This window comes from Guillardia theta, assembly GCF_000315625.1.
Source record: "Guillardia theta CCMP2712 unplaced genomic scaffold GUITHscaffold_16, whole genome shotgun sequence".
In the NCBI taxonomy this organism is placed as follows: Eukaryota; class Cryptophyceae; order Pyrenomonadales; family Geminigeraceae; genus Guillardia; species Guillardia theta.
Genome location: NW_005434658.1, coordinates 840429 through 864671, shown reverse-complemented (window position 1 = coordinate 864671; position 24243 = coordinate 840429). Strand labels below are relative to the sequence as shown.

Below are 24243 nucleotides of genomic sequence, written 5' to 3'. Positions count from 1 at the left end.
TGCCCGTACCAATCAAGAGAGACACCTGTCGGAGGAAAGCTCTGGTAACGAGCAAGAGACAGTGGTCATGATGAATATGAATGGAACGGAAACTACTGCGAAACGCGACAGAACTGAGTGTGGGCGATGACATGCCAAGCGAGATGCCCTGCGTCAAGTATGCAGGGAGGATGGAGGCAGCTCTCAGCAAGCAGTTGCAAGATCAAAAGTCTAGGTGCCGACAGGTGAAAAGACAAGATGTTTCTTCTTATCCACCACCCACCAACAGGCGGAGGGTCGGAGGAGAGCCAGCAGGTCAAGGAGAGGACAAGGATGAAGGGTTTCCTTCTATGCATCTGTGAGAGTAGACCAGCTGCTGCTCTTCCCTACTCCACACTAAAGCATGATGCTCAACCAAGCCCACTCGCTCCTCCTACACCATCACAACACAAGGCCCTCCTAAACGCTCATCGCTCGCTCGCTGGTTCACTGCCAACCGCTATCGTACAGCAGAGAAAGGGCGAGCACGCCACAGAGCAGTCCTCGCTCCTCACGAGGTGAGGAGAGGAGACTGAGGGAGAGCGAAAGCGTGGGAGAGCGAGCAGAGACAAGAGACTTGCGCATGTGGCAGGGTACAAGCTGAGAGGGGTTGCTGAAGCAGCCGCAGGTGCTCAGAGCGAGAAGCAGGAGGAGGAGTTGATAGGATATGTTTACTGACTTTCTGTCTTTCTCAAGTAGGTGTCCTAGGCAGTATCGTTTCTTAGGAAATTAGATTACTTACTTTTCTTTATCTCTAACGTTGATTTGGAGTAAATTGCCGTTGAATTGTGCATTGCTGTCACACGCTTGCTCTTTGGTTTCTTGACGGGATCACTTCGTGTGTCAACACTGGATCGAGAGATACTTGTAGGAAGTTTTCCTAACAGGAGTGAGGGCGCGTCTCTGCTGCTTCAACTCGCAATTGAGATCCTGATCAACGTCAAGCTCATGCCAATATTACGCCCACGCCTACGCTCATGCCCACGCCCACATGCTGCCACTCCTATGTACCTGCTCGACTGGAGGCAGGTGATGCGAGGAGCTGCGGCCTCCCTTACCGTGAGACTGGCAGGTGCTGGCAGGTGCTGCCGGTGGATGAGCTGCATGACAACAAGTGAGCAAGCAGAGCCGTCTGCTCGCTACGTGCGAGGGGCTGACGGGAGTGCAGGCACATCGTCTACTTTGAGAGCGAGTACGGCAGTCATCTCAACTTCGTGGAGGCCACCATCCAGTACCTTGTTGCTTGTTTGTGCCGGGAGGGGAGGGTGAGGCGGCTGCAGGCAAGGGCTGCTGCGTGAGGAGTACACGTTCTGCGATCGAGCGGCAGAAGCGTTTTTCCGCTTTGCTTCGAGCACCTCGGATCGAAAGATTTTGTTCTAAACGCAGAGCTTTATGTCTCGTGACTGCAGTCAGCTCCTTCTCGCCCCTGGATGAGCTGGACCCTTGCGATGAACCTGCTGGAGTCGCCTGCCGCCTCTAGACAACCTCTCTCCTGCTCCGCAAGCTCATCGCAGCGGCCCTCGCTTTATTACGCCTTTCTTCCGACACGTTCCCCCTTACAGCTCGTCCTCGTCGGCCCCTAGCGACATGTACCGCGCCAGCCACGCCTCCTCGATGACCACTCGCTCGACGCTGCCTCTCCTCGAGTACGGCCAGCGTCCGGCGCCGAGCGCTCTGCAGGCTTAGGGAAATGGGATGACAATGCCAGACAGCATGGCGCTGATCTGATGGGTACGTGTGCTTAGTAAACAGTGATTCTAAAATCAGTTGAGCTCAAGGTCCTACGCAAGGTTGTGTGTACAAAAACCACCATGACTGCCCGTACCAATCAAGAGAGACACCTGTCGGAGGAAAGCTCTGGTAACGAGCAAGAGACAGTGGTCATGATGAATATGAATGGAACGGAAACTACTGCGAAACGCGACAGAACTGAGTGTGGGCGATGACATGCCAAGCGAGATGCCCTGCGTCAAGTATGCAGGGAGGATGGAGGCAGCTCGCAGCAAGCAGTTGCAAGATCAAAAGTCTAGGTGCCGACAAGTGAAAAGACAAGATGTTTCTTCTCATCCACCACCCACCAACAGGCGGAGGGTCGGAGGAGAGCCAGCAGGTCAAAGAGACGACAAGGATGAAGGGTATCCTTCTATGCATCTGTGAGAGTAGACCAGCTGCTGCTCTTCCTTCCTCCACACTAAAGCATGATGCTCAACCAAGCCCACTCGCTCCTCCTGCACCATCACAACTCAAGGCCCTCCTACACGCTCATCGCTCGCTCGCTGGTTCACTGCCAACCGCTATCGTACAGCAGAGAAAGGGCGAGCACGCCACAGAGCAGTCCTCGCTCCTCACGTCTTGGGGGCCGAGCACGCGCACTTGAACTCCTCGATCTCCTTCTGTTCGCCATGAGTCAGCGCTGCAGCAGCCACCCCGGCCCATGACAGGTGAGGAGAGGAGACTGAGGGAGAGCGAAAGCATGGGAGAGCGAGCAGAGACAAGAGACGTGCGCATGTGGCAGGGTACAAGCTGAGAGGGGTTGCTGAAGCAGCAGCAGGTGCTCAGAGCGAGAAGCAGGAGGAGGAGCGAGGGCACGTCTCTGCTTCACCTCGCACTTGGTTCGATCGCCCCCGTTCTCCTTGAGGCACTTCTGCAGCTCATCCACCTTGCATGAGACAACCTCCTTCAACGTCTTGCCGCCGCCCTCTGCCTCCTCGCCCGCAGCCCTCCCTGACGCGTTCCCCATGGCTGCTACCTGCAGCGTAAGAGAGTCATCTCCGGAGTCAGTTTGCCAGGGAAGGAGAAAGTACAGCTGGGGCAGGCAGCAAGGAAGCAAGGAAGCAAGGAAGCAAGGAAGCAAGGAGGGAGGGAGGGAGGGAGGGAGGGAGGGAGGGAGGGAGGGAGGGGAGGGAGAAGACTTGCGGAAAGACAGCAAACATTCCACATGAGAGTTTTCATATACTACCAAAAGGCCTCGAGGGTAGTACCTTCTCTGCCTCGATGGCCTGACGCGAGAAGCGAGGGGGCAAGAAGAGGAGAGAGATGTGGAAGGAGAGGGAGGAGACAGAGAGAGGAAGGAGATGTGAACAAGCAGAACAGGTTTTCGGGGTTTATCTTGTAGCAACAACTGAAAGAGCAAGAGGGGGCTGGGGCAAATGCTGTCAAACTAGTTGTGAAGTTTGTAGAGCTGTGCATTGAGTCCTTTGCTTCCAGATGTTCGATCTCATCCGCAAGTTATCCGCTGCTCCTGCTCCTACCCTGCAGATCCTCTGGCCTGGTACAGCAGAAACCTACGACACGACCGACTACTACGTCAGTTTACACTCACGCTGTGCTCCTGTAACTTGTTCGTAGATGCCTACCGCATCCTCGGATGAGACGCACTACTGGGCGCAGGACCCGCAGCCTGTGTACGTCAATGGGAAGATTGCTAACCCATGATGGAACTGTGTGGTATAAGAGGAATAGGTGGAAGGTGGTTGGTTTGTGCTGTCTCGGCTTTGTTCAGTGCGGATGTGCAAAATTGTGTGGGAGAGTGAAGTAAGTTTGTTTTTGGACATGCAATCAACAGAATGTACAACTACTTGTTACATCTCGTGACGAGAACATGCTGCGATCTCCTCCGAGTTCACTTGAAAGGGTTCGGAATGCCTGCACATTAAAAAAATGACGAGAGAAACATCTCTCTCAGAGTGAAGGAACCTTGTCTGGTGTCTTTGAATCGAACATCTGCGAAGACAACATGAGAAAGATGCAGGCAGAAGGTACAAAAGGTGGAGCAAGAAAGGAAGTGGAAGAAAGGACGGGAAGGGAAGCAAGGGAGGCAAGCACACCGACGGGGCGAGTATCAAGCTTCTTGTCTGTCTTGTAGCCAAGTTGCGATCTCAGCGAATCTCTGCCATGTCCTCACAAGGTCGCATGAGGGAGATGAGTGCCCGTACCTCACTCTCGTCCTCCTCGCTATGAGATCGTCATAGAACTCTCGCTCGCCTTCATCCTCGTCAGCTCACGACCAGTCAAACACAACAGCACCAACCAGAACTAAGACGGACAGGCGATCGATCCCGCACGTGCGGCAGCTTCTTGGGTTCTACTAGAGAAGAAGTGAGCTCGGGCAGGAGGGCATGGAGGGGAGAAAGGCAAGGGTTCCTTGAGGAGGGTGAGGACGAGGGTGAGGACGCCTGGGGTTGAGAGGAGGGAGGTGACCTTGGTTGGCCTTCAGAGACGGGAGCGAGCTCTTGCGGGCTACTGCCGGCTTGCTTGCGAGCTCAGAGACATCCCCGAAGCTCTGCAGGCGAGCCCAGGCGATCTCGTTGGTGGGGTCCAGCTCGACTACCTTCTTGTAATCCTCGAAAGCCTGCGGGAGGTTCAATGCAGGAAGAAGCACAGAGGCTTGCTCCACCTGCTTCAAGTTCCCTTGCAGGTACGCGGCAGACGCCCGATGGAGATAGTAGTGGTAGACCTGCACAGACCGTGAGGAAGCGGAGAACGATCTTCCTGCTCCCTCCGGGCACCTGCGGGAGATACTTGATGGCGTTGGAGAACTCAGTCTCTGCCTGCCGCAGGAGGACGGTTAGCAGAGGGGAGGCGAACATCAAATCTTCTTTTCGAACCTCCATGTGCATCCCTCGATCAAAGTAGGTGAGCCCGCGGGCATCGAAGAGGGTGCTGAGCCGGATCCTGATGTCCCTGAAGGAGCCACGTCGTCACTACCAGCTCACGTCAAGCACATGGGGGAGACAACTTGTCCTTCGGGTTGAGGTTGTGCGCAGTCAGATAGTCCTGTGACGTCATCAACGCCTCGGTCTCCTCACGTGCAAGAAGAGAGAAATGAAGAGCAGGGTCACACCTGGAGGGCAAGGCCGATTTCCTGCAGCTCTCGATAGCAGTCACCTCGGTTCACCTGGCCTCCGTCAGCCCCCGCAAGGCCGCAAGACCTCGAGCTTCTCACCCACACACTCGAGGATGCGGGATCGTGCTTCAAAGCGAGGTTGTACACCGACAGCGCCCGTTGCAAGTCCCGAGCTGCGTAGAGCTCGATGGCCTTCCACAAGAGATTCAGAGGCATTGCGGGTCAGCAGGAGAGGCGCATGACACCAGCTGGTTGTAGGTGATAGCAAGCTGACGTTCTGCGTCCTTGTTGTCATGATTGAGCTCAGTCACCTGCGGCGCTCTCAGTCACACCAGCTGCTGCCCCTCGTTCTTCACGTGCTCCAAGTCCATGACGGCCTCGTTGTACTGCCCCAGCTGCCTGTAAATGACTCCCCGGCGAATGAAGAAACGCGGGTCGCGATCGTCGAGCTCGATGGCATGATTCAAGCTGTTGATGGCCTACTGAAACTCAGAGCATCTCTCGTCTCATGGCAGGAGGGCCCGCACCTTCCTCGGCTCATTCCTCAGCAGAAAGTCCGTGGCTTCCTCGTACAACTCTCCGGCCCGTCCCTTCAGCTGCGTGTATAACAGCAGGGCCTCCGGGTCGTTGGGCTCGAGCCGCATCGCCTCGTGGATGTGATGGGCTGCCGTCGTTGGATTCTTCATCTGCTTGTGGAGCTTCGCTACCAAGACATGAATGCCCGCACGTGCGGTTGGGTGCTCGGAGTCTCCCTCAAGGTACGTCATCAGCCCGCCCATCGCCTGAGATGTCTTGCCCTGGCCAAGGAGAGCAAGAGAATGGTGGACGTGGAGGTAGAGGTTGGAGGGATCGACTTCGAGCGCAGAGGAAAAGAGGAAGACAGCTTCGGCGAACTGCTTTGACCGCACCCTACAGAGACCCTTGAGGTAAGTCAGCAACGAGAAACCCTGAGCACCAGCGGCACCTCCGCATCCAGCAGGTTGGACGTGAGTCGCTTCAACTCTGCCGGTTTGTTCGTGTACAGCCTGTTGCAACTGTTTCAGCTCCAATGCTTTCTTACGCTGCGAGCCCATGAATGTGGATGTGGATGTGGATGTGCATTCAGAGACTAAGAATGACCTGAGCGCTTGTTTGAAGTTTGATATGGCCATCTTGTAGTCTTTCAGGTGAAGATAAACCTTGCCTCTCTCCTCGAAGAAATCGGGATCCTCGTCCCACAAGTAGATGGCCTTGGCTGAAAGAACATGATGAGCTCCAACCCTTCTCACCGCAACATCTCACTGATCTTCGCCAATGCTGTCTCTACATTGCTGAAGTTGTCTCCCAGAAGCTCTTTCCCTGGGGGACAACATCACAACAGCCATGGGCCATGTGTTTACGAGTACCTTCCTCGAAACACCTGTATGCCCCGTCTCTGTTGATCTCCTCCATGGAGTGTGAGAGGAGCAATGCTATTTTTCATGCATCTTCATCGCTCTATCATGTCAGTGCTTTGTTCCTGCAAGAGAACATCATGGGAGAAAATAGCCACTTTACGCTCTCTATTGCTGCTGCCATGTCCTGTGCAAAACTGCTTTCGTTTCTTGCCTAGGATAGGAGATTCTTTGAGCTTCATGACACCTTTTACGGGCATGCGATCTCCCCTTCCTTCATATCTCTTCTTCTCTGCTCTTTCCTTTCCTCTTCCCTTTGCACTGTCTATTCTTCTTTCCCTTCATGCATGTTTCCTTGCTACCCTTCCTTTCCATTTTCGCTGTCCGTTGACAAGTTAGGTACCCCTCATACACTAGGCACCCTGCGAAATAATTTATAACCCCCTCCATCCCCCTTCCTTGATTTGTACCATGCGGGGAATTGGATCACCCGGTTATCCTACCACCCCATCAAAAGAAACGAGAACCCCTCCTGTTAGCCGCAAACTTTTCGTCATGGCAGCGGCCGCCGTGATGCTGGCGCTGGTTCATGCAGGCGTTACAAACGCCTTCTCGCCTTCGCTCCTCCTCCGCTCCTCCTCTTCTTTCTCTCCTCCTCATCCCTCTCTGCATGGAACTTTCCCGCTCATCACGGGAACGACGGGCATCCGATCACCCATCGCGCCATGTCTGCGCATGGAACAGGAGCAAGGAGAGGATCGCAGAACTGCCATCGGGAAGATGTTGAGGCTCGCAGCAGGGAACGTGCTCGTCCTGTCACAGGCTCGGAGCAGCGACGCTCTCTGTGGGACAAAGCCGCGGTCATGGGAATTCTGGATGCCCTGGTAGGTTTGGAGAGGAGACGAGGGTGTACTGATGGAGCGAAGGTCCGAGGAGACAGTGACCGTAGCGACGGAGGGATCAGTAAGCAGCAACAAGCGAGAAGTCTTCTACCGGGTGGTGGGAGATGAATCGAAGGAGAGATCGAAAGTGAAAGGTGACGCTGCCCTTGCCCCTTTCACTTCCTGACGCAGAGCAGGGAAGGAGGGGAAGCGGAAGCCTCTGCTTGTCATTGCGGACAAGTTCAAAGATCACGAGTATCTCACTGTCATGGAAGCTGTCTGCACATCTGACAGAAGGGTCTGCTGACCCTCCTCCTCCTCTACCTCTGAGTGACAAGGAGATCAGGTGATCCTTTACGATGCTCTAGGGACAGGATTGTCCGAGCCTCTTCCAGCAGAAACTCGGTGAGTGAGAGGGGAGGGAATCTGAGAAGAAGTGAACATTGTCACTATCTCACTCCCCCTCCCTCCCTCCCTCCCTCCCTCCCTCCCTCCCTCCCTCCCTCCCTCCCTCCCTCCCTCCCTCCCTCTCCCTCCCTCACTCTCCCCCACTTGTCCTTCCTCACTCCCTCCTGCACTCCCCCACCCTTCACCGTCCCTCCTTCACTCCCCTACTCGTCGTCCCTTCCTCGCTCCCATCCCTGACTCCCAATTTTTCCTACATTGATGGTCTCACCCGCAGACAAGCTCTGTCGTCAAACCCAGCCAATGCCGAGAGCTTTGCGGTAGAAGAACTGACGGTGGGGGCGAAAGGAAGGAGGAGAGGGGACTCATGTGTGCAAGGGCAGAGGCTATGGGCAGACATCTCGAAGACATTGAAAGTGGATCAAGTTCACGTCCTCGGTAACGGGTTTGGTGCCAAGGTAACGGCTCTTCTTCTGCTCCCGTGCCCTGCTACTATTTGTTTATCTTCTGCAAGACATTGCTGTATCTTCGTACTGCTCCCTCCCTCCCTCCCTGACTTTCGGCCTGCGTCATTTCGCTGATCTATGTTTTCTGCGTCTCTCCTCCTTCCCACTGCCCTCTAGCCCTTGAGAATACAGTGAAAAGGCTGCTGTCTTCCAGGTTGCGGCAAGTTTTGCAAAGCAGGAGAAGACTGCTAAATCTGTCGCGTCGCTCATTTTCGCATCAATGGAAGCAGGGACGACCGCACCTCCTGGCGTCAAGGTGGGACAACAGAAGGAGGAGGAGGAGGAGGAGGAGGAGGAGGAGGAGGAGGAGGAGGAGGAGGAGGAGGAGGAGGAGGACAAGGCTGAGTGGTTGACGAGCTCAGGTTCTTGAAACGAAGGACCCTTCAAATCTTTGTAGCCCCGCCACAGAAGAGAAGGAGAAAGAAGACTTTGTGCAGGTATTCATCGAGACTGATTTCCTCGAGTCTTTTGACCTCCTCCCCTGACCTCACACAGGGGCTGATATCCTTCATGGACGAAGTCGACTTGAGCTGAATCTTGCAGCTGTTCTCTTACTTCCTTTTTCTCAATACCAACACGCATGTTCGTCGCCATCGCACTTCTCCCCTCCGCATCTTCTGCTCCTCATCCCCTGGAAATCCGAGGCTTCGCTCTGATAGCAAGACAGCAACGGTAGTACCTTGGCGCCTGCATGGAAGCAAGGCTGCTCGGCAGTTAGTCTCACGCTCAACGACCAGTCGTCTACCTCCACTTGTCGACTTCTCACGCACTCACTCCGCTGGGAACCCTCGAACCAAACTTCCCCCTGTGGCACTGGGTCACTTGCTGGGGAAGAGCATGAGCTTGAAGGACACTTGACGAGTTGCGGACGTCACAACCCACGGGCGGAGAGGAGAGAACATGGAGGCAGAGTAGCTTCGCATCGTCAGGGAGGAGCGGCAGAGAAGAGGACAGGGGACCTGAAGGTTGAATGAACGGATGCTACCAACGACCTACACCTTGACAGCAGCAGCAAGTCCATCAGGGCCTGCGTCTCTCCCCTCCCATCCTCCTGCAGTCTCTTCGTAGCCCCTCTTGTGAACGTGACGTTTCCCGCCAGCATCTCCCTCGCTAGCACTTTGACTTCGTCCGACGTTGTCGAAAGAAACATCCAGCCCGCCTCCTCCCCACCCCCGGCGCTCGTATCACTCGATCGGTTGAGCAACAAATTCCTGCCGCACTCCAGCGCAACTTCCGAGTCGACTTGAGGTACCTGAGGCATGATGTCATAAGAGCTGGAACAAGCCTTGGATTCGGGACCTGCTTGTACTCGAATTCGAACATCGGGGTTCTCAGGTGTACCCCAACTTCGCATCTTCCTCCTCCTCGCTGCATCTCGAAAGTATCAACTGCCTTGCGGATCCTTTTGTTGGGTCTGAACAACCAACGTGCAATCATCGTCAAGATAAGAGACTCATGAGAGACTTCAGCATCCTCCCTCTCACTGCCATGTAGTTCTGGCAGGCAACCACGAAGATCGGAGCCAATTTGCTGGATATTTTTGCGAATGAAAGGATTCACAAGGAGCAATGGCAGGAAGTACTGGTCGGAAATTATCTCGAAACTCATCGTGTCTGACATCACATCATGACACCCCAGCTTCTCAGAGCTGGGCTGTAGAAACGGAGAGTTTGCAGTTAGATCCATCCTCAGCATCTTGTTCCTTGCCCCCTCCCGGCGAAAAGAAGACAAGTGCAAGTCAAATGCTGGCTCGAACAAGCTTTCAAATGGTTCTTCCCACTCCACAAAGAATCTCCTGCTGGTGCTCAAAGACAGCGCAAAGGCAGAGGCTACACTCAGCATGCGATTCCCCTGGGAAGAGCAGAGAGCAGAAGGGAAAATCAGTGGAAGAGGCTGAAATAGTGAATGAACTCACTAGCCCGTACTGTGGATGTATGATAACGACAGGTGCGCTGCTGTTTGCCTGAACCGTCTGCCATCTGGAAGAAGGTTGGTTGGTGCGCTTGCGTGAGGGCCAAAAATTCTCTACCTTTGAATGACCCGATGGGTTTGTTCGTTCATGCAACGATCGTCTACAGAAGGCAGTCATGTGGCATCACTGCTTCCCCCCCCCCCCTCCCCCCCCGCCTCCCCCCCCCCCCTCCCCCTCCCTCCCTCCTCCTCCTCCTCCTCCCACTATTATTGCTACTTTCTTCGTATCTTCATCATTGTCCTCCAATTATGATCACCCTTCCACTTCCAATCATCATCATACAAAATCATCATACAACATAATCATCATGATCATCATGATCATCATAATCATCACAATCATCGTTGCTGCTGTTGTCTTCGCCATTGTTGTCTTCAGACATTCATCGCTCACCTATCTGCCTCTTCGTCTCCCCCATGCAGGCAACCCCCATGGCAATCAGCGCCACTATCACCTTCACGGCCACCATGCTTGGCGATACTGTGGAGGAATAGGGGTTGGGTGACATGAGATGGGTACTCATTTATAAGGAAAGATGGGGTACACAACAGAAAATTTTGGATTTAGGGGGTAGGGGTGATCAAAAGATAAGGAAGGGGCGCAATGGCACTTTGTTGCTGGCGGATCGTTGAAATCTCGTTGGAGGAGAAGACGAAAGTTATGAAATGAGTCTGAAATTATGATTGACCAGAGAGAAGTTGTAGACTGAACGTGAAGAATGAGTCTGAAATTATGAATGACCAGAGAGAAGTTGTAGACTGAACGTGAAGAATGAGTCTGAAATTATGAATGACCAAAGACAAGTTGTAGACTGAACGTGAAGAATGAGTCTGAAATTATGAATGACCAGAGAGAAGTTGTAGACTGAACGTGAAGACTCAACCACTTCGACTCACTGATTCTCTGTTTTGTCGTTTCCAGCATGTGGATCCGCCCGCTGGAGGTGAAGGTGGTGTTTGCAGTTATCCTGATGGCGATAGAGACCATGGGAGGAGGAGGAGGGAGAGGCGGTGGTGGGAGAGGAGGAGAAGGTTACGTACTGATGCCATCGAGCTCTGCTGCTTCTTCGGGAGGAAGAGCAGGGCTGAATTTGCAGCAGAGCTCGAAGTTAGCATTCCTGACTGCACCGAGTTCGTTCAGTTCCAGCGCTAGAGCGCCATGCTGCTTCGAGAAACCCGCAGCCATATCGCTCGGTAGGGGGGAAAGACCGTCATTTCTCCTGCGGATGACTGCTAGCAGTCCTGAGGAGGAGGAGGTAGAGGAGGAGGCAAGGACAGTTCAAGTGCAAGCTGGGACTCTCTATGTAGTGGCGACACCCATCGGCAATCTCAACGACATGACCGTACGTGCCGTGAACGTTCTGAAGCAAGTAGATGTGATCGCGAGCGAGGACACGAGGCACCTTCTTGTGCGCTGTCCGTGTTGTGACTGATCGCGAGAGCAGGAGGACGGGACGGATGTTGAAGCACTTCGACATAAAGACGCCTCAGATCAGTCACCATGAGCACAACAGTATGTCATAGCTCAAGGTTTCAAACTCAGTCACCCTGATGCACGTTGGACAGGGCAGGGATCGGTTTCTGAGATCGTCAACATGGCAAGGGCAGGTCGCAGCATTGCCATCGTCAGCGATGCCGGCACTCCTGCTATCTCGGACCCAGGGACTGAAGTTGTCCGAGCATGTCTGCAGGAAGGGATCAGAGTTGAGCCCATCCCTGGTGCATGTGCAGCGGTAGCTTCATGCTGATGCGACTCCAGCTGACGCGGTTCAGGTGGCTGCGGTCAGCATCTCGGGCATGGCCAAGGAAGGGTTCTGCTTCGGAGGCTTCATACCAGCCAAAGGCTCCATGCGCCAGCAGTTTGTTGAAAGAGTGAGACTCTCTGAGCACCTGATCCTGCTGCTCTAGCGCTCGCTGACACTGTACAGGTCGTTTCCTCACCCTCCCCGATGGTCTTGTATGAAGCACCTCATCGGCTGCTGGCGACCCTAGAAGACCTATGTGCTCACTGTCCTGATAGAGATGTAGTCAGCTCTTTTGTCTGCCTTCAAGTCACCCTTCTCTCAGGTCATAGTTGCAAGGGAGCTCACAAAGATCCATGAGGAAGTGTTTGCAGGCAAACTTCGGGAAGCTCTCAGCCACTTTCAGAAACGATCGCCCAGAGGAGAGTTCACGCTGGTGACCAGAAACAAGACGAGGGGAGTATCTTCTGTTTCAGCTGATGTCTGACCAGGTCATCGAAGGAAACGCTTCACCAGCGTCATCGCGAGAAGACGATTCTCTCGCTGCCCGAGTGCTCCGCTCGTTCATCTCCCACGGGATCCCTGTGTCGTCAGCTGTGAAAGCTGTCGCAGAGCTCTTCGATGTGAAGAAGAATCGATTGAAGCAGTTTGCCTTGGACTTCAAGCAAGAACAGGAGGAGGAGGAGGAGGAGGATGAGGAGGATCGGGATCAGCAGAGATCAGCACTAGGCAAGTGAAAGTGGCTAAAACACACAAGTTGACAAGGTAAAATCGATTAGCTTGTCATGATGAGTCTTTTATGCTCAGCTCTCTGCAATCAGACTGAGGCAGATGTACAAAAACTCCAGGGGGAGGTGGAGGTGAATTGCTTCCCTTGGAGGGTCAAGTAGCTGATGACCAGCGTTACAGGCTGCGGGTGGGAGCATTGTAGAGAGAGAGCTGGACGAGGATGGAGAGACTTCCATCACGTTGAGAGATCCCGACGGCAACCTGCTGCTGATCCAGCAAGCTCATGTTTGATGGCCCTGCCGCCTTGGGACTTCCCCTTGCCCTTCTTTCCCTCTACAATCAGCTTTTCATTCTCTACCTCCTCGAGGCCTCTGCGCTGCTCGAACTGTCATTCGGTCAGCCAAGGGAGGTGGACAAGACTGCGAGTACCGGGAGTGGAGCGAAGAGCTTGGAAGGGCTGGTTGAGTATGCTGCTGCCCTTCTTCTCGCGCACATAAGGAGACGACGAGGTTCGCATGGGCGATGAGGTGCCGGGGCCTGCGTTCTCGCCATGGGAGGGTCTCGAGCTGGAAAGGCGATGAGGTTGGTAGCTGAGAGGAGCGAGTCACGTGGCTTCTTTCCAACCATCCCGCTCACCTGCTCGTTGACTTGTCCTGCCCCGCTGCTCCACTTACTCGTTTGCCTCTCGGAGAGGCAGGAGGGCCGCCGGTCTTCGACGAGTCGCGGGCAGGCGACGAGTAGCCTGCAAGCGTCTGATCAGCAAGAGCAGGACGGCTGGACTTCAGTACGCTTAGGCGTGAGAGGACGGGAGGAAGAATGCCTCTTCGGTGTAGACACCGTCTCCTGCTACTACATTGAGGAGGGGGCAATGGTGCATGAGCTCAGTTGACCTTGCTGGAGGCCAACAGAGGTTCGTGGCTGCTCCTGTCCTTGAATCTCTCCTGCGCAGTGTAAAAAGATAGCACGGGGGAGGAGGACGAAGCCTTGCCTTAGCTGATTCAAAGGTCCCTCCTTCCGATGGATTCCTCCTGCTGTTTCGTTCTCCCTCAACTGACGGGAAGCTGCCTGGAGTCTTTCCTTCTGGCGAATTCAAAGACAAGATGTCATATGAGAAGATGAGATTGAGATCTTTTGACAACAAAGTTGCATGGCTACATAACATCGAGAAGAAAACAAAGAATTCCGGTCTGAGGGAACTCAGGTTGTTTCAAGTTGTTCGATCGTTAGAGTTTCGAAGTCAAGGTACTCCAGAGACATGAGACATCATAGGCACCATTGTAGCACAGACATGAAGAACAACAGTTGATAAAAAGGGGAAGCAAATTCACCTTCATAGTGTCGGAAAGCGTTGATCGCATTGTCATATTGATCCTTAGTAATGAGTGAATCCTTGTACCTGCCGGCGAGTGAGATACAACCGACATGTGCCCATCGATAGCGCTCACAGGACATGCAGTTTGCTTCTCTGCTCGCTCCTTCCCAGCGCATCTTCTGCCACCTCGATCGACATCGCCTTGGTCACTTGGATGATTGTTCTGCTGCTCGTCGTCTCTACTGCAGGCTGCAACAAACTGAGACTGGACGAGGAGCTAATGCATCGTCCTACGGTCTCTGAGCTCGTCGGAGGAGCTAAGTAAAAGGAGGCGGACGGCCCCCATTTTCCGAAGCATCGGTCGATGCCGTTAGGAGCCCAACGAGCCGTGACGCTGATGAAAGAAACGTCAGTCCCGTCAGGGTTCAGTTGCTGAGGGTCACCTAGGGGAGGGAGGACGAAGCTTGGAGGCGATTGAGGAGTTTCTCTTGGCCAGGGAGGAGGGAGTGGTCGGGATGAAGCTTGTCCTCACTCCTGAGTGTGACAAGGAATTCTCCTCTTTACAACTGCTGCAATCCGATTTCTCTCCTTTTTGCAACTCGACCTCGCAAGACGACATCTGATTCGTTTCAACCTCTTGGTTGAGCACTGGCCCCTCTTCCTACAATGACAGAAGTTAGATGACAGGACATGGCAGGAGCAGACAACCAGGGTGGTTAGATCAATGTTTGCTAGACAGCTCTCACGTGTCTGCCCCTTCTCGAGGTCCTGAAACCACAAGATGCTCTCCCGCCCTCTGTAAGTCGGACCCTTCTCCTTCGCATCTGTTGCTGTTTCTTTCTCCTTCGCATCTGTTGCTGTTTCTTTCTCTTTGTTTGCTTCCTTAACCGAGACGTCTCCCTGCTTTGTGATAATGCCTTCGTCTCCTTTCTTGTTTTCTTCTTCTGGTTTGGAACCTGCAAGCTCCTTGTCCTTCAAGTCGTTAGCAATTTCCTGCATAACTTCGGCAAACAATGCCTGCTGTCCGGCACAGCTTTTGGCTTCTGCAGCATTGTCCTCTAGCGAAGGACTCTCACCCATGGGGCTCATCTCTGCCAGGGCCAGGACGGACATCCTCGGCTTGTGCAACGGACTCCGAGTTTGTGCGTGCAGAGGGCTCCGAATGGAGAGCGGGCTTTTGGACATGGGTGACATCTCACAAAGAGCCAGCACAGACGGTCGAGACTTTGGTGCTGGGCTCCTACAGTCAGCTACATCCTTGAGTTTCGATGAGATGTTGAGAGCTTCCCGCTTCAGAGTCTTGGGGAGGGCAGGAGAGCTGTTACAGTTGTGCACATTTTCCTTGTCGTCCTCGACATGGACAAGGGTGTCCATGCTGAACACAAGGCAGAGAGAAAGAGGTTGAGAGGTGGCAAAGGATGATCAGATGGCCTCTCTTAGACACGACCCCTCGCTCCTGCCATCACAGGCGGATCCCGCTTTTTACACGCCTTTTTGAAATGTACTGTTATGAATGATTGGCCGCCCTCGGTGGCAGGCTTGTTGGCCCTCATCCCCCCGGGCCCCCGGGCCGGGCCCGGTCACCGGGCCGTGCCACGGTGGCACGGGTGCCGCCGGCCACTGGCCCGGGGACCGCGTCCGATCCGACTCCGGCGGTCATGCCTACTGCGGCCACTGCCGACCCCCGCCGATGACAGACCGCGCGGCCGGGGGCGGCCGCGTACTCGCGGGCCGGATGATCGTGCCGCCCGCCGCCTCGGCATAGCGGGGCACTGTGACGCGGCACGCCGGGCCATTCCGAAGTTCCATGCGGGGGCATGATGAGTTCGGAGGCCGCCCCGGCCCGGCCCCCCGTGACCGTGCCGGCGTGCCACTGTCCGATTGTATGCAGTCATTATTCGGACGCCGGGCCCGCCGGCCTGGCACTGACACTGTTAATTCCGAAATCGGCCGCGGCGCGGCGGGGGCCGGGGCCCGCCCTGCCGCGGCGCGCTTGCCCGGTGACTCAGTGTGACAGCAGGGGGCAGTGCCACGGTGCATGCAGTGCCGCCCGGCATTCACAGCTCAGTGACTACCTGAGCGGCGGCATCCGGCCCGCCCGGGGCCCGTCTTTCCGGGCCAAGGGCCGCCCGCGATCACTGAGTCAGCAGGCCCTGAAAGCCGCCTCGGTCGGATGTGGCAGTTAAGTTTGCTAGCCTGGGCGGATCTGAACGGTTTTCACGTTTCAAATTAACTTGCTCAGTAACTTGAGAGCGAGTCACCCCCCGCGCGCCCGACTCAATGATGAGTCATTGGCCGGGGGCCCGGTGAGTGACTGAGCCTACGGTGATCGGACTCTGAGTCCCGCACGATTGACTCAGTCTGTTCAACATCGGCCCGATGACCGATTCGGGCAGACTGAGACTCTCAGTCACCGTTCCGGGCTCTGAGTGCGGCGGTGACGCAAACTCATGGAAACTTTTGCCGGTTGCTGCCGCCGGTTGGCCCGGCTGACTCAGTGAGCCTGTACTAGCTGAGGCTACGGCCATGGTCAGCGCCTGAGAGTCGAGCGGTAGCAACGGCCAAGGTGAAGGAGAAGAGGATGGAGGAAGAGACGCGGAGGTGGAAGACAGCAAGGGAGAGAAGAGCCAGAAGCCTGAGACCGAGGAGCTGTCTTGACGTGGATCACTTGTACGAGCAATGCAATAGGGACGGTCAAACTGCCGTGGTTGAGGGGACCGTGTGGTAGAGGAGGAGGAGGACAAGGTGTGGCTTGGAGTGGAGCTGAAGGATGAATATGCTACAAAAACAGGAAGAAAGACCTTCACTCATGGTTGCTTGCAGATTGTGTAGCGGCATGGACGCAGTGGAATGTAGATGAAAGCGCAGGGAGCTTCAAACATGATGTTGTGACATGCTGGAATGAGATGCGCGCAAGGGAGTCGAGAGGACAGCTTCCCAGAAGTGAGTCATGTGCTCCACAACCCTCATGCCTCGAACTGACAGCCACTTGACAGTCAATGAGAAGAAAACAAAAGAGAAGAAGATCTCCCGAGAGGTCCAAGTGCATTTTCCTCTCGTCGTTGGACGAGCTCGAGAGAATCTGAATGTGAGTGCTGATGTCATTTCGCTCAATCTCAAATCGACCAATCAGGCGATCCTCAAGAGTCGTGGACAGCAGACGAATAAGCCTAGTTCATCCCATGGCCCCGGAATGAAGAGAATCAACAGGGTCACACGAACGCATGTCTGATGTCTGTGTGAAGCTTGTGCAGATAGAGACGTTTGTGAGCCTTCTTGAGAAGCCTTGGAGTGAGAGGCTCCCGGAAGACATCCTCTACTTGATGGAAGCTCTCAGGTCCCTTCCCTTGCCTGTATGGATCCGCCGCGTGACCTCTTGCCCAGGGAGCTACACACCTTCAAAGAGCTCAACATCGTGAGCTCCCACATGGAGGAACAGCTCGCAAAGATTGTTGACGTCCGGAAGTTCGTGCACCGGGGAGGCATCGTCGTGAGAGAAGGCCAACAAGTGGATTGCTTGTACCAGGTGCGCGTCAGCCATGCCGGTCATGACGCGGGGTGAAGCGGGTGCAGGTGTTGGAGGGATGTCTGTTTTGCCAGCACAAGGCTGTGAAGAACTCAGAAGCCTTGAGCTCAGAGGGAGGAAAGGTCATCCTCTTTGCAAACATCGTGGAAGCGATTCAGATCGCCGCGCTGGATCCCTCGGGGACTTCGGACCCATACGTCGTAGTGAGAGTGGGGACGAGGGAGGGGCAAACGGAAGTAAAGTACAAGACCTTGAACCCGATCTGGGAGCAGACGCTCAAGATCGAGGTAGAGGACGACGCTGATAGCGTGGAACTGACCGTGTGGGACTACGACGCCTGGGGGGACCACGACTTCCTAGGTCTGGTGGAGGTGCCCTTAAGAGCGCTTCAGACCGACATGCACAAGTTCCACAAGTACGCTCTGCCTCTCAAGGACGACGAGAGGTACAGCGGTCTGGTGGATGAGCACATGTCGGGCAAGGCGGAAGCTGTCTCTGGATCGATAACCTTCTTCCTTCAGCTCACCACTGACAAGTACTTGGACCGTGTGGAAACGTTGATGTCAGATGAAAACCAAGTGGAACGTTCGGTGCAGAAACTTCTCATGGGATCAATCATCGGGGTGGAGAGCTTCTTGTCGAAGGGGTCCTATGATATGACGGTCATCGTTGACCAGCCTGCCATTCTGCTGAGGGTTCAGCTCAAGGAGTACGAAAGTCACATCAAGCCATTGCAGGACAACATGCATACAAGAAAGCTCAACTTCTTCCGTGAGCTCTCAGTGTTTCATGACGCTAGTGACGACAAGCTGAACATGATCGCAAGCTCCTTCGACATCCTGCAGTATAGATCCGGAGTGATCGCGCGGGAAAGAGAAACATGGAGCAGAGTTGTTTTCATCATGTCGGGCGAAGTGAACATTTACAAGTCTGTGCTAGATAACCGAGCTCACAATCAACGACACCAGCCTTCTCAACGGCCGTCCAACAAGAGCACCTCAAGTGGAAACACCTCGGACCTTGCATCGAGTGATCTCAGCAAAGTTTTGATGGATAAAGATGTCTTCTTGAGCAGACTCCTTCGCGGGCATACGATCCATCTGTTGGAGGTGATTTTCATGTCCTGCTGGTCAGCATTGCTGACTCCCTTGCCTGTCGCAGGTCCTCTCCAAGACTCCCAACGCCTACACGTCAGTCGCCGCGACTCCAGTCGAGCTGCTTGTCTCGAAGGGCAGCACTCAGATCGGGATGCAGCACGAGCTAGTGGGTAAGGCTGGCATGCTACCTCCCTCCTTCCTCCTTACTTGTCTCCAGAGCTCAACGACAACTGGAATTCTGAACCCAAGGTGATCTTAGACGCAGAGGTGTGCAGGGTGTTGTCAGAGCGCGAGATGCTTTACCCGTCGGAGATGTCTCTAGTGCAGTTGTATGAGGAAGGGCGGGAGTGGATCAAGTACAAGGAACAGCTCGTGTCAAACTTGATTTTCAAGAAGCGAGAGAGAGAGACGATGAAGAACGGCATGATCAAGACAAGGGAAAAGATCAACCTCAATGGGCTTCGCAGGGCATATCACCAAGAACCAAAGCTGCCTTACACATTGATCAAGGAGCCAGAAAGCATGATGGAAGTGAAGGCCGAACCATCCGCAGAGATGCTTGGAAAGTCTCTCCTGGGCTCCTTGTCCTACCCGAAACGAAGGCTTCCAACATCGCACGGGATGTATATTAGAAGAGAAAAATTTTAATCTGAACTCTAGTCGGTGTCTTTCTTTGACCCTGTCGGATACACGAAAGAGCATCATCATGCTGAATATGAAGGATCTTTCTTGTATATGTAGTCTATTGCAAGCAGAGCTCATCACAATTTGTCGAACCAGAAGTACTGGAACAGGTTGTCGTGCGACGTGTACTTGCTATCCGCCGGTCTTGATGAGATCCTGTGGGCACATTTGTAGTTGGTGTCATCGACTTTATCAGGATACAACCCTGAAGGAAAGGAACTCAGAAAGCATTCCAACACCTCAAGTCAAGCTCACGTTTGCATTGAACCTCGAGTCTTTGACCATTCCTGTCGACAAGGATGTTGCAAGTGCTTCCCTCTTCTCCCACCGTCAACATTTTCACCTGATGATTTCGTCACATCACTCTATCTCAACCTGCCACTTTCCTTCTACCTCGTCCAGCTGCAGACCAGCAATCGACACCCCGTTGATCGCCATCACGTGATCTCGGATCTGCCCGGGTCACGTCAGTCCCTTCCCGCACGGATTCAGCCTTCATGACCTGCAGTCTGCCGCTGAGGTGAGCGCCGAAACCAGGCACGATGTCAGTGATGACTGTCGAGTCATCTTCGAGGCGTTCCAGGAGAATCCCGATGCCGACCTGAACAAGGGTGGGACCTCTGACAGGTTGACGAGTCACGAGTACCTTCTGGTTGGGGGTCTTGGCGTTCACAACACCGTTGACGGGTGCTTTCACGTTGGCACCGTTGACGGGTGCTTTCACGTTGGCATTGTTGCGCAGGGTTCGGTTCTCACTCTCGAGAGCGTTGTAGCGGGCCTCCAGGTCCTTCACTCGGACGTTCAACTCATTGCAGCGCCTGCACTCCTTGTGACCGAATGCGGCCATTTCTCGGAGATGTTTGAGTTCAGATAGAAGTTTTGAGTTCTCATGCTCCTGTGACAAGTTTCAGCCAACAAGAGCAGGCATTCTTGAGGGTCCCACCAGATCTATGAAGCGATCCTGCAGATCTTTTAGGTCACCTTCCTTGGACGACAACTTCTTCTTGAGGTCTTCGATCCGCTTGTCCATGTCTTTCGTCGGCATCGTTGACTGAGCTGCAGACAAGCATCAAGATACATGTGTTTGCACGAATTTCCTACAGGTTTTCAAGCTCTCAGTTCCAGTCCCGGCATTGTTCGGAACAGAATAGATCCTTCCACGTGAATGTTGCTGGGGTGGCGACTTGTTGGCATGCCCCTCCCTGTTTGAGCTTCACATTCAGCATGAGATGATGTTGATGCGGCCGCTTACGCCATCGGGCTCGGCGGGTAGTTGCCCTTGGGAGAAGTCTTGTCGAGTTGATCCGGCATCATTGAGCGATCTTGACTGTGCGGGACAACTTTCATACCGTGCTACTCACACTAGTCAGGTTGTCGGGAGGTAGAGAGAAGGGAAAACCATGAGGATGGGAGAGCTTCGTCCTTGGTTCACCATGTTTAGCGGCATCTGTAAAGGAATTCCCTGGTATTGCGAGTCAAAGCACAAGCTTGGAAGAGCGCAAGTGACCTTGGAGGCAGAGACGGGAGACCTGGAAGCGTTGGGCGAGAACGAGTGCGGCATGTGCGGAGCCAAGTTGGTGGGGCTCATCGGGGGAGGGGAGCCACCTCGGAACCCGATCATCTGATGCTGCATCGGCGCGAGCATATGGGGAAGGGAGTGCGGCATCAGCAGCTGAGCTCCGTTCATCGCTGAGGACTGGGGAATCATCAAGTGTGCTTGAGGGTTCTGAGAGCTGTCTGGCCCCATGACTGAACCTGCAACATCATGTCAGTACACACACTCGGCTTCGCTCCATGCACAACATCCCGCCTTCCATGCCTTTTCGGAGTTATTCGTGACAGAGAGTATCGACAAACGAGGGTCATTGCTAGATTCACAGGTGCACTCGCTAGCTGTCTGAGAGACTATCTCTTAGCATGAACGACATTGGCAGGTCGATAGAGCACATCTAACTTCGCTCTCTCCGTCAATGCGTGACTGGCAAAACCTCACGTCCATTTTTCGTCAAGAGACTTACGAGGAGCCTCAGCTGTTTACCCCAACCAACCCAAGAGAGCTGGTCTCGCACATCTCCTTGTATGCATGCTGTGCGTCTATCCTCGGGTCGTCTACCTCCTCTCCCATCGCGCTCTTGTCTTGCTCTGCCTCCATGTCTCCCGTCCCTGATTGCATCTCCGCTTCCACATCGGGACCTACCGCCGTAAACCACCCTACCTCTCCCCGGAATCGGACCTGGGATAGTACCCCACCCCTAGTCATCTACCTTCTCTTCACCCGTCTCTTGCTCCAAATCGCGGTGGTAAACTTGGTTGCTCATCTCCACCCACCCCTGTCCCATCTTGACCACCCACCTTCATGTCTATTTTGTACGCGGCGACCTTAGGACAGTAAAATTGGTACTAGGGGCCAGTGTGGGCCGTACCGGATATCAGATAGCCTATACTGATTATCTTAAAACTATTATAATATTTTCTAATATAATAAAACAATGGTAGCTCAGAACTACTGTGTGAGGTACTCTGTAGTACTGACTTAAATCCCGAGGAAGATCTTCTGGTAGTTATCATAGTACGGCCTTATCGATGATCAATTATAAACCGTACTGCGGTGAGAGATTGTACCAGAGTACTACCCGGCAGTTCTACTACCTGTTGGTCCGTCTTTTTTACTTAATAATTTAGTAAAATTGGGCGGCCCGGGCCCCGGGCCTGGCCGGGTCGCAGCGCCGCGCCAGGCCGACTCTTCTGACTGTGGGTGAGCCTGCCTCGTTGAAAACAATTTCGGAGATGAGGATAACAACCCTAGCAACATATTTTAATCAAACTTTTTTCTTTCATGAATTACAAACTACTTATGTTATATATGTTTTATTTTTTATTTAAAATGTATTTTACTTGAATGTTTTTTTGTTGATCCACTTCCAAGAAAGTCCCAAATTAGATCTGTCGCCCATGAGCTGATGACTGGAGACGATAGAATGGGACGTAGACGAGGCCGAAGAAGAGCGAAGAGCGAACAGGAGAAGATAAGACAGCTAGAGTGTAGATTATGAACAAACGGAACAAGATGCACAGTAAGTAAGGAGAACAAGAGGAGAGACCAACAAAAGCATTAGCTGAAGGTATTGTGAGGACAGATCGGATATTCTTTCATCGCATAGGGATTGATTGACGGGCGGGTTCGAGCAATTGTAGTAACTCTCATTTTACAGGTCCGATCATGGACCAGTGTGTTGCTCCAACGAGCAGCTCCAATGCCGAAGTTCTGAGAAATTATCGCAAACTGCTGTTGACAAGCTTGGCTGCCCTGGGCTGTGTTGCTCTGGTTGTTTTCCTGGCGAAGGATGGCGCCATCGAAGAGGACAGGTCTGCTTTGTTTTCTCCATTTCAGCGGAAGCAAAGCCTGCACTGGGAGTTCCGGGTGACTTCTGTTTTGATTTGTTTACCTGTGGCTAAGTGATGGATAGGGAGAGGACGGGCCATCGACATGGGGGAAGTACTACTTCACTTGTGACGTAGGGATGGAGCAGAGCCCTGTTAACATAGAGTCAAGCCATGCAGAAGCGACGCCCCTTCCTGCGATGAAGTGGGACTTCAAGGGAAAGATGATCTCAGTGCACCAGAAGGAGGAGACTTACGACAGTCACAAGTTCGACCTCAAAGACCATGAGAAGCCCACCTTGCAGATGGAGGAAGGTGGTCCTGTGTACACGTTGCAGCAGATTCAGGTGTGTGCAAGGGCCCTCCCGGGAGTGTGAGGGGTCGAGAAGTGAAACTCCTCATCAGGTGCATGCGCCTAGTGAAAACAAGATAGACGGGACTCAGTTCGACGTTGAAGTCCAGTTCTGGCACATGGCCCCTGGCCCCAAGTACATGGTGATCTCCTCCATGCTCAAACGCGGAGGGTCCAGGTGTGAAGGGATCGGCTCCTTCTTGTGCTGGGACTTGACCGTTGGCCTGTCCAGTCCTCTCTTCGTCGACCAGATCTCAAAGATCTTGCAGAAATCCGTAGGCACAAGTGAAGGAAAGGGAGGAGGCTGACTGGAGTGTCGGTGCAGGTGTTCCGTTACAACGAGCTCGAGCCTGCCATCAGCTTTGAAAGCATCCGAGAGAGTCTGGCACCGACAGGGAACATGAGCAGGTCAGCCTCGCTATCCTGCTCAGAACCCCGTGGTCACAATGCCGCAGCTTCTTCCGCTTCAACGGCTCGCTCACGCAGCCTCCCTGCACGGAAGGAGTGCTGTGGAACATCCTCCGCGATCCCATCCCCATCTTCTACTACGATGCGGACGAGATCTCTCAGGACCTCGCTCCCAACAACCGGCCCATCCAGCCCCTCAGCGACCGGGTGGTTCAGGTGAGAAGCATCCTTCCTTCCTTTCTCCTGCTGTCTCGACTGAGACCCCATGGCAGGCTGCGATACCTGAGGTCGGAGGAGGACAGGGAGCGGCTGCCGCTGCCCGGGGGCCGCGTGCGACTCTGCAGGTTGTGAGAGGGAGGAGGAATGGGAAAATGTTGACGGGCGGGGATGTGGTGCAGAGCCATGGGAGTGTTCAACAGTCGCTGCTGAGGCTGGGGAAGAGAAGATCAGCCGCCCGTGGTGGGTCGAGAGAATCTCTGAAGACAGAAGTCCACGACATCAAGGAAGCTGAAAGCGCGTTGATCCGCAAGGCAGAGCAGATCAGGGAGGCTGAAGAGAAGCACAAATCGACTCCTCCTGCAGCCAAAGAGGCAGGGAAGGCAGCCCAGGGCAAGCCAGCTCTGTCATCAGCTCCTCCTCAGACGCACAAGGAGAAGACGCAACTCGCAGCCTCTAAGGCCCAGGCAACATCACGAGAGAAGAGCTTGTCACAGGTTGTCTTTGTATTCTAGTTTCCAACCCTCTCCCCTGCCTCCTCCTTGACCTTCTTCTCCTTGCCAGGACTCCCTCTCCCTCGTCGCTGCACATGGAGCATCAAGGACGGGCATGAATGAAGTGTGGAAGACCTCAGCGCCCTTTCCCTTCCTGCCCCTGTGGAGGTTTTGTTTGTACTTGAGGTTTTGAAAGGCTCTCAGAACTTGCTTCTTCTTTCTGTCCTCCCTTCCCTCTCCCCTCGTTTACTCCCTTCCCTCCTTCGTTATCCCTTCCCCTTCTACCTCCGTTCTCATCTTCC

At 54.0% G+C, this 24243-nt stretch overlaps 7 protein-coding genes across 7 annotated transcripts; 4 read left to right on the top strand and 3 right to left on the bottom strand.

Moving 5' to 3' along the window:
* Positions 1 to 3640: 3640 nt before the first annotated feature.
* On the bottom strand, positions 3641 to 6295 carry GUITHDRAFT_104443 (hypothetical protein; the record flags this gene model as incomplete). The annotated part of the gene is made up of 19 exons (XM_005836969.1): positions 3641 to 3663; positions 3715 to 3741; positions 3846 to 3907; positions 3954 to 4002; positions 4049 to 4105; positions 4219 to 4369; positions 4415 to 4474; positions 4527 to 4568; positions 4626 to 4701; positions 4757 to 4794; positions 4862 to 4915; positions 4964 to 5056; positions 5110 to 5175; positions 5221 to 5343; positions 5392 to 5784; positions 5829 to 5889; positions 5984 to 6098; positions 6146 to 6202; positions 6250 to 6295. The coding sequence occupies 19 exons, from the start codon at positions 6293 to 6295 to the stop codon at positions 3641 to 3643; spliced, it is 1593 nt and encodes a 530-aa protein (XP_005837026.1).
* Positions 6296 to 7017: 722 nt separating this feature from the next.
* Positions 7018 to 8563, top strand: GUITHDRAFT_104442 (hypothetical protein; the record flags this gene model as incomplete). Its single annotated transcript, XM_005836968.1, has 9 exons — positions 7018 to 7121; positions 7164 to 7273; positions 7316 to 7416; positions 7465 to 7523; positions 7801 to 7858; positions 7907 to 7981; positions 8184 to 8285; positions 8392 to 8466; positions 8525 to 8563. The coding sequence occupies 9 exons, from the start codon at positions 7018 to 7020 to the stop codon at positions 8561 to 8563; spliced, it is 723 nt and encodes a 240-aa protein (XP_005837025.1).
* Positions 8564 to 11226: 2663 nt separating this feature from the next.
* Positions 11227 to 12479, top strand: GUITHDRAFT_67488 (hypothetical protein; the record flags this gene model as incomplete). The annotated part of the gene is made up of 7 exons (XM_005836967.1): positions 11227 to 11409; positions 11441 to 11513; positions 11567 to 11733; positions 11774 to 11872; positions 11929 to 12024; positions 12068 to 12178; positions 12234 to 12479. 7 exons carry the CDS (start codon positions 11227 to 11229, stop codon positions 12477 to 12479), a joined length of 975 nt encoding a protein of 324 aa, XP_005837024.1.
* Positions 12480 to 12706: 227 nt separating this feature from the next.
* On the bottom strand, positions 12707 to 15157 carry GUITHDRAFT_135714 (hypothetical protein; the record flags this gene model as incomplete). The annotated part of the gene is made up of 7 exons (XM_005836966.1): positions 12707 to 12847; positions 13146 to 13213; positions 13362 to 13412; positions 13800 to 13867; positions 13917 to 14032; positions 14388 to 14444; positions 14492 to 15157. The coding sequence occupies 7 exons, from the start codon at positions 15155 to 15157 to the stop codon at positions 12707 to 12709; spliced, it is 1167 nt and encodes a 388-aa protein (XP_005837023.1).
* A 1447-nt stretch (positions 15158 to 16604) lies between these two features.
* On the top strand, positions 16605 to 18741 carry GUITHDRAFT_162018 (hypothetical protein; the record flags this gene model as incomplete). The annotated part of the gene is made up of 9 exons (XM_005836965.1): positions 16605 to 16726; positions 16780 to 16871; positions 16917 to 16994; positions 17038 to 17120; positions 17168 to 17309; positions 17384 to 18418; positions 18471 to 18576; positions 18624 to 18655; positions 18682 to 18741. Exons 1-9 carry the CDS (start codon positions 16690 to 16692, stop codon positions 18739 to 18741), a joined length of 1665 nt encoding a protein of 554 aa, XP_005837022.1. The 5' UTR covers positions 16605 to 16689.
* Positions 18742 to 19167: 426 nt separating this feature from the next.
* On the bottom strand, positions 19168 to 21263 carry GUITHDRAFT_162017 (hypothetical protein; the record flags this gene model as incomplete). Its single annotated transcript, XM_005836964.1, has 12 exons — positions 19168 to 19295; positions 19346 to 19433; positions 19484 to 19543; positions 19593 to 19691; positions 19737 to 19985; positions 20034 to 20146; positions 20192 to 20292; positions 20343 to 20443; positions 20523 to 20552; positions 20598 to 20845; positions 20870 to 20909; positions 21129 to 21263. The coding sequence occupies 12 exons, from the start codon at positions 21261 to 21263 to the stop codon at positions 19168 to 19170; spliced, it is 1392 nt and encodes a 463-aa protein (XP_005837021.1).
* A 1047-nt stretch (positions 21264 to 22310) lies between these two features.
* On the top strand, positions 22311 to 23962 carry GUITHDRAFT_135711 (hypothetical protein; the record flags this gene model as incomplete). Its single annotated transcript, XM_005836963.1, has 6 exons — positions 22311 to 22511; positions 22558 to 22818; positions 22877 to 23098; positions 23149 to 23231; positions 23279 to 23447; positions 23504 to 23962. 6 exons carry the CDS (start codon positions 22311 to 22313, stop codon positions 23960 to 23962), a joined length of 1395 nt encoding a protein of 464 aa, XP_005837020.1.
* Positions 23963 to 24243: the final 281 nt, after the last annotated feature.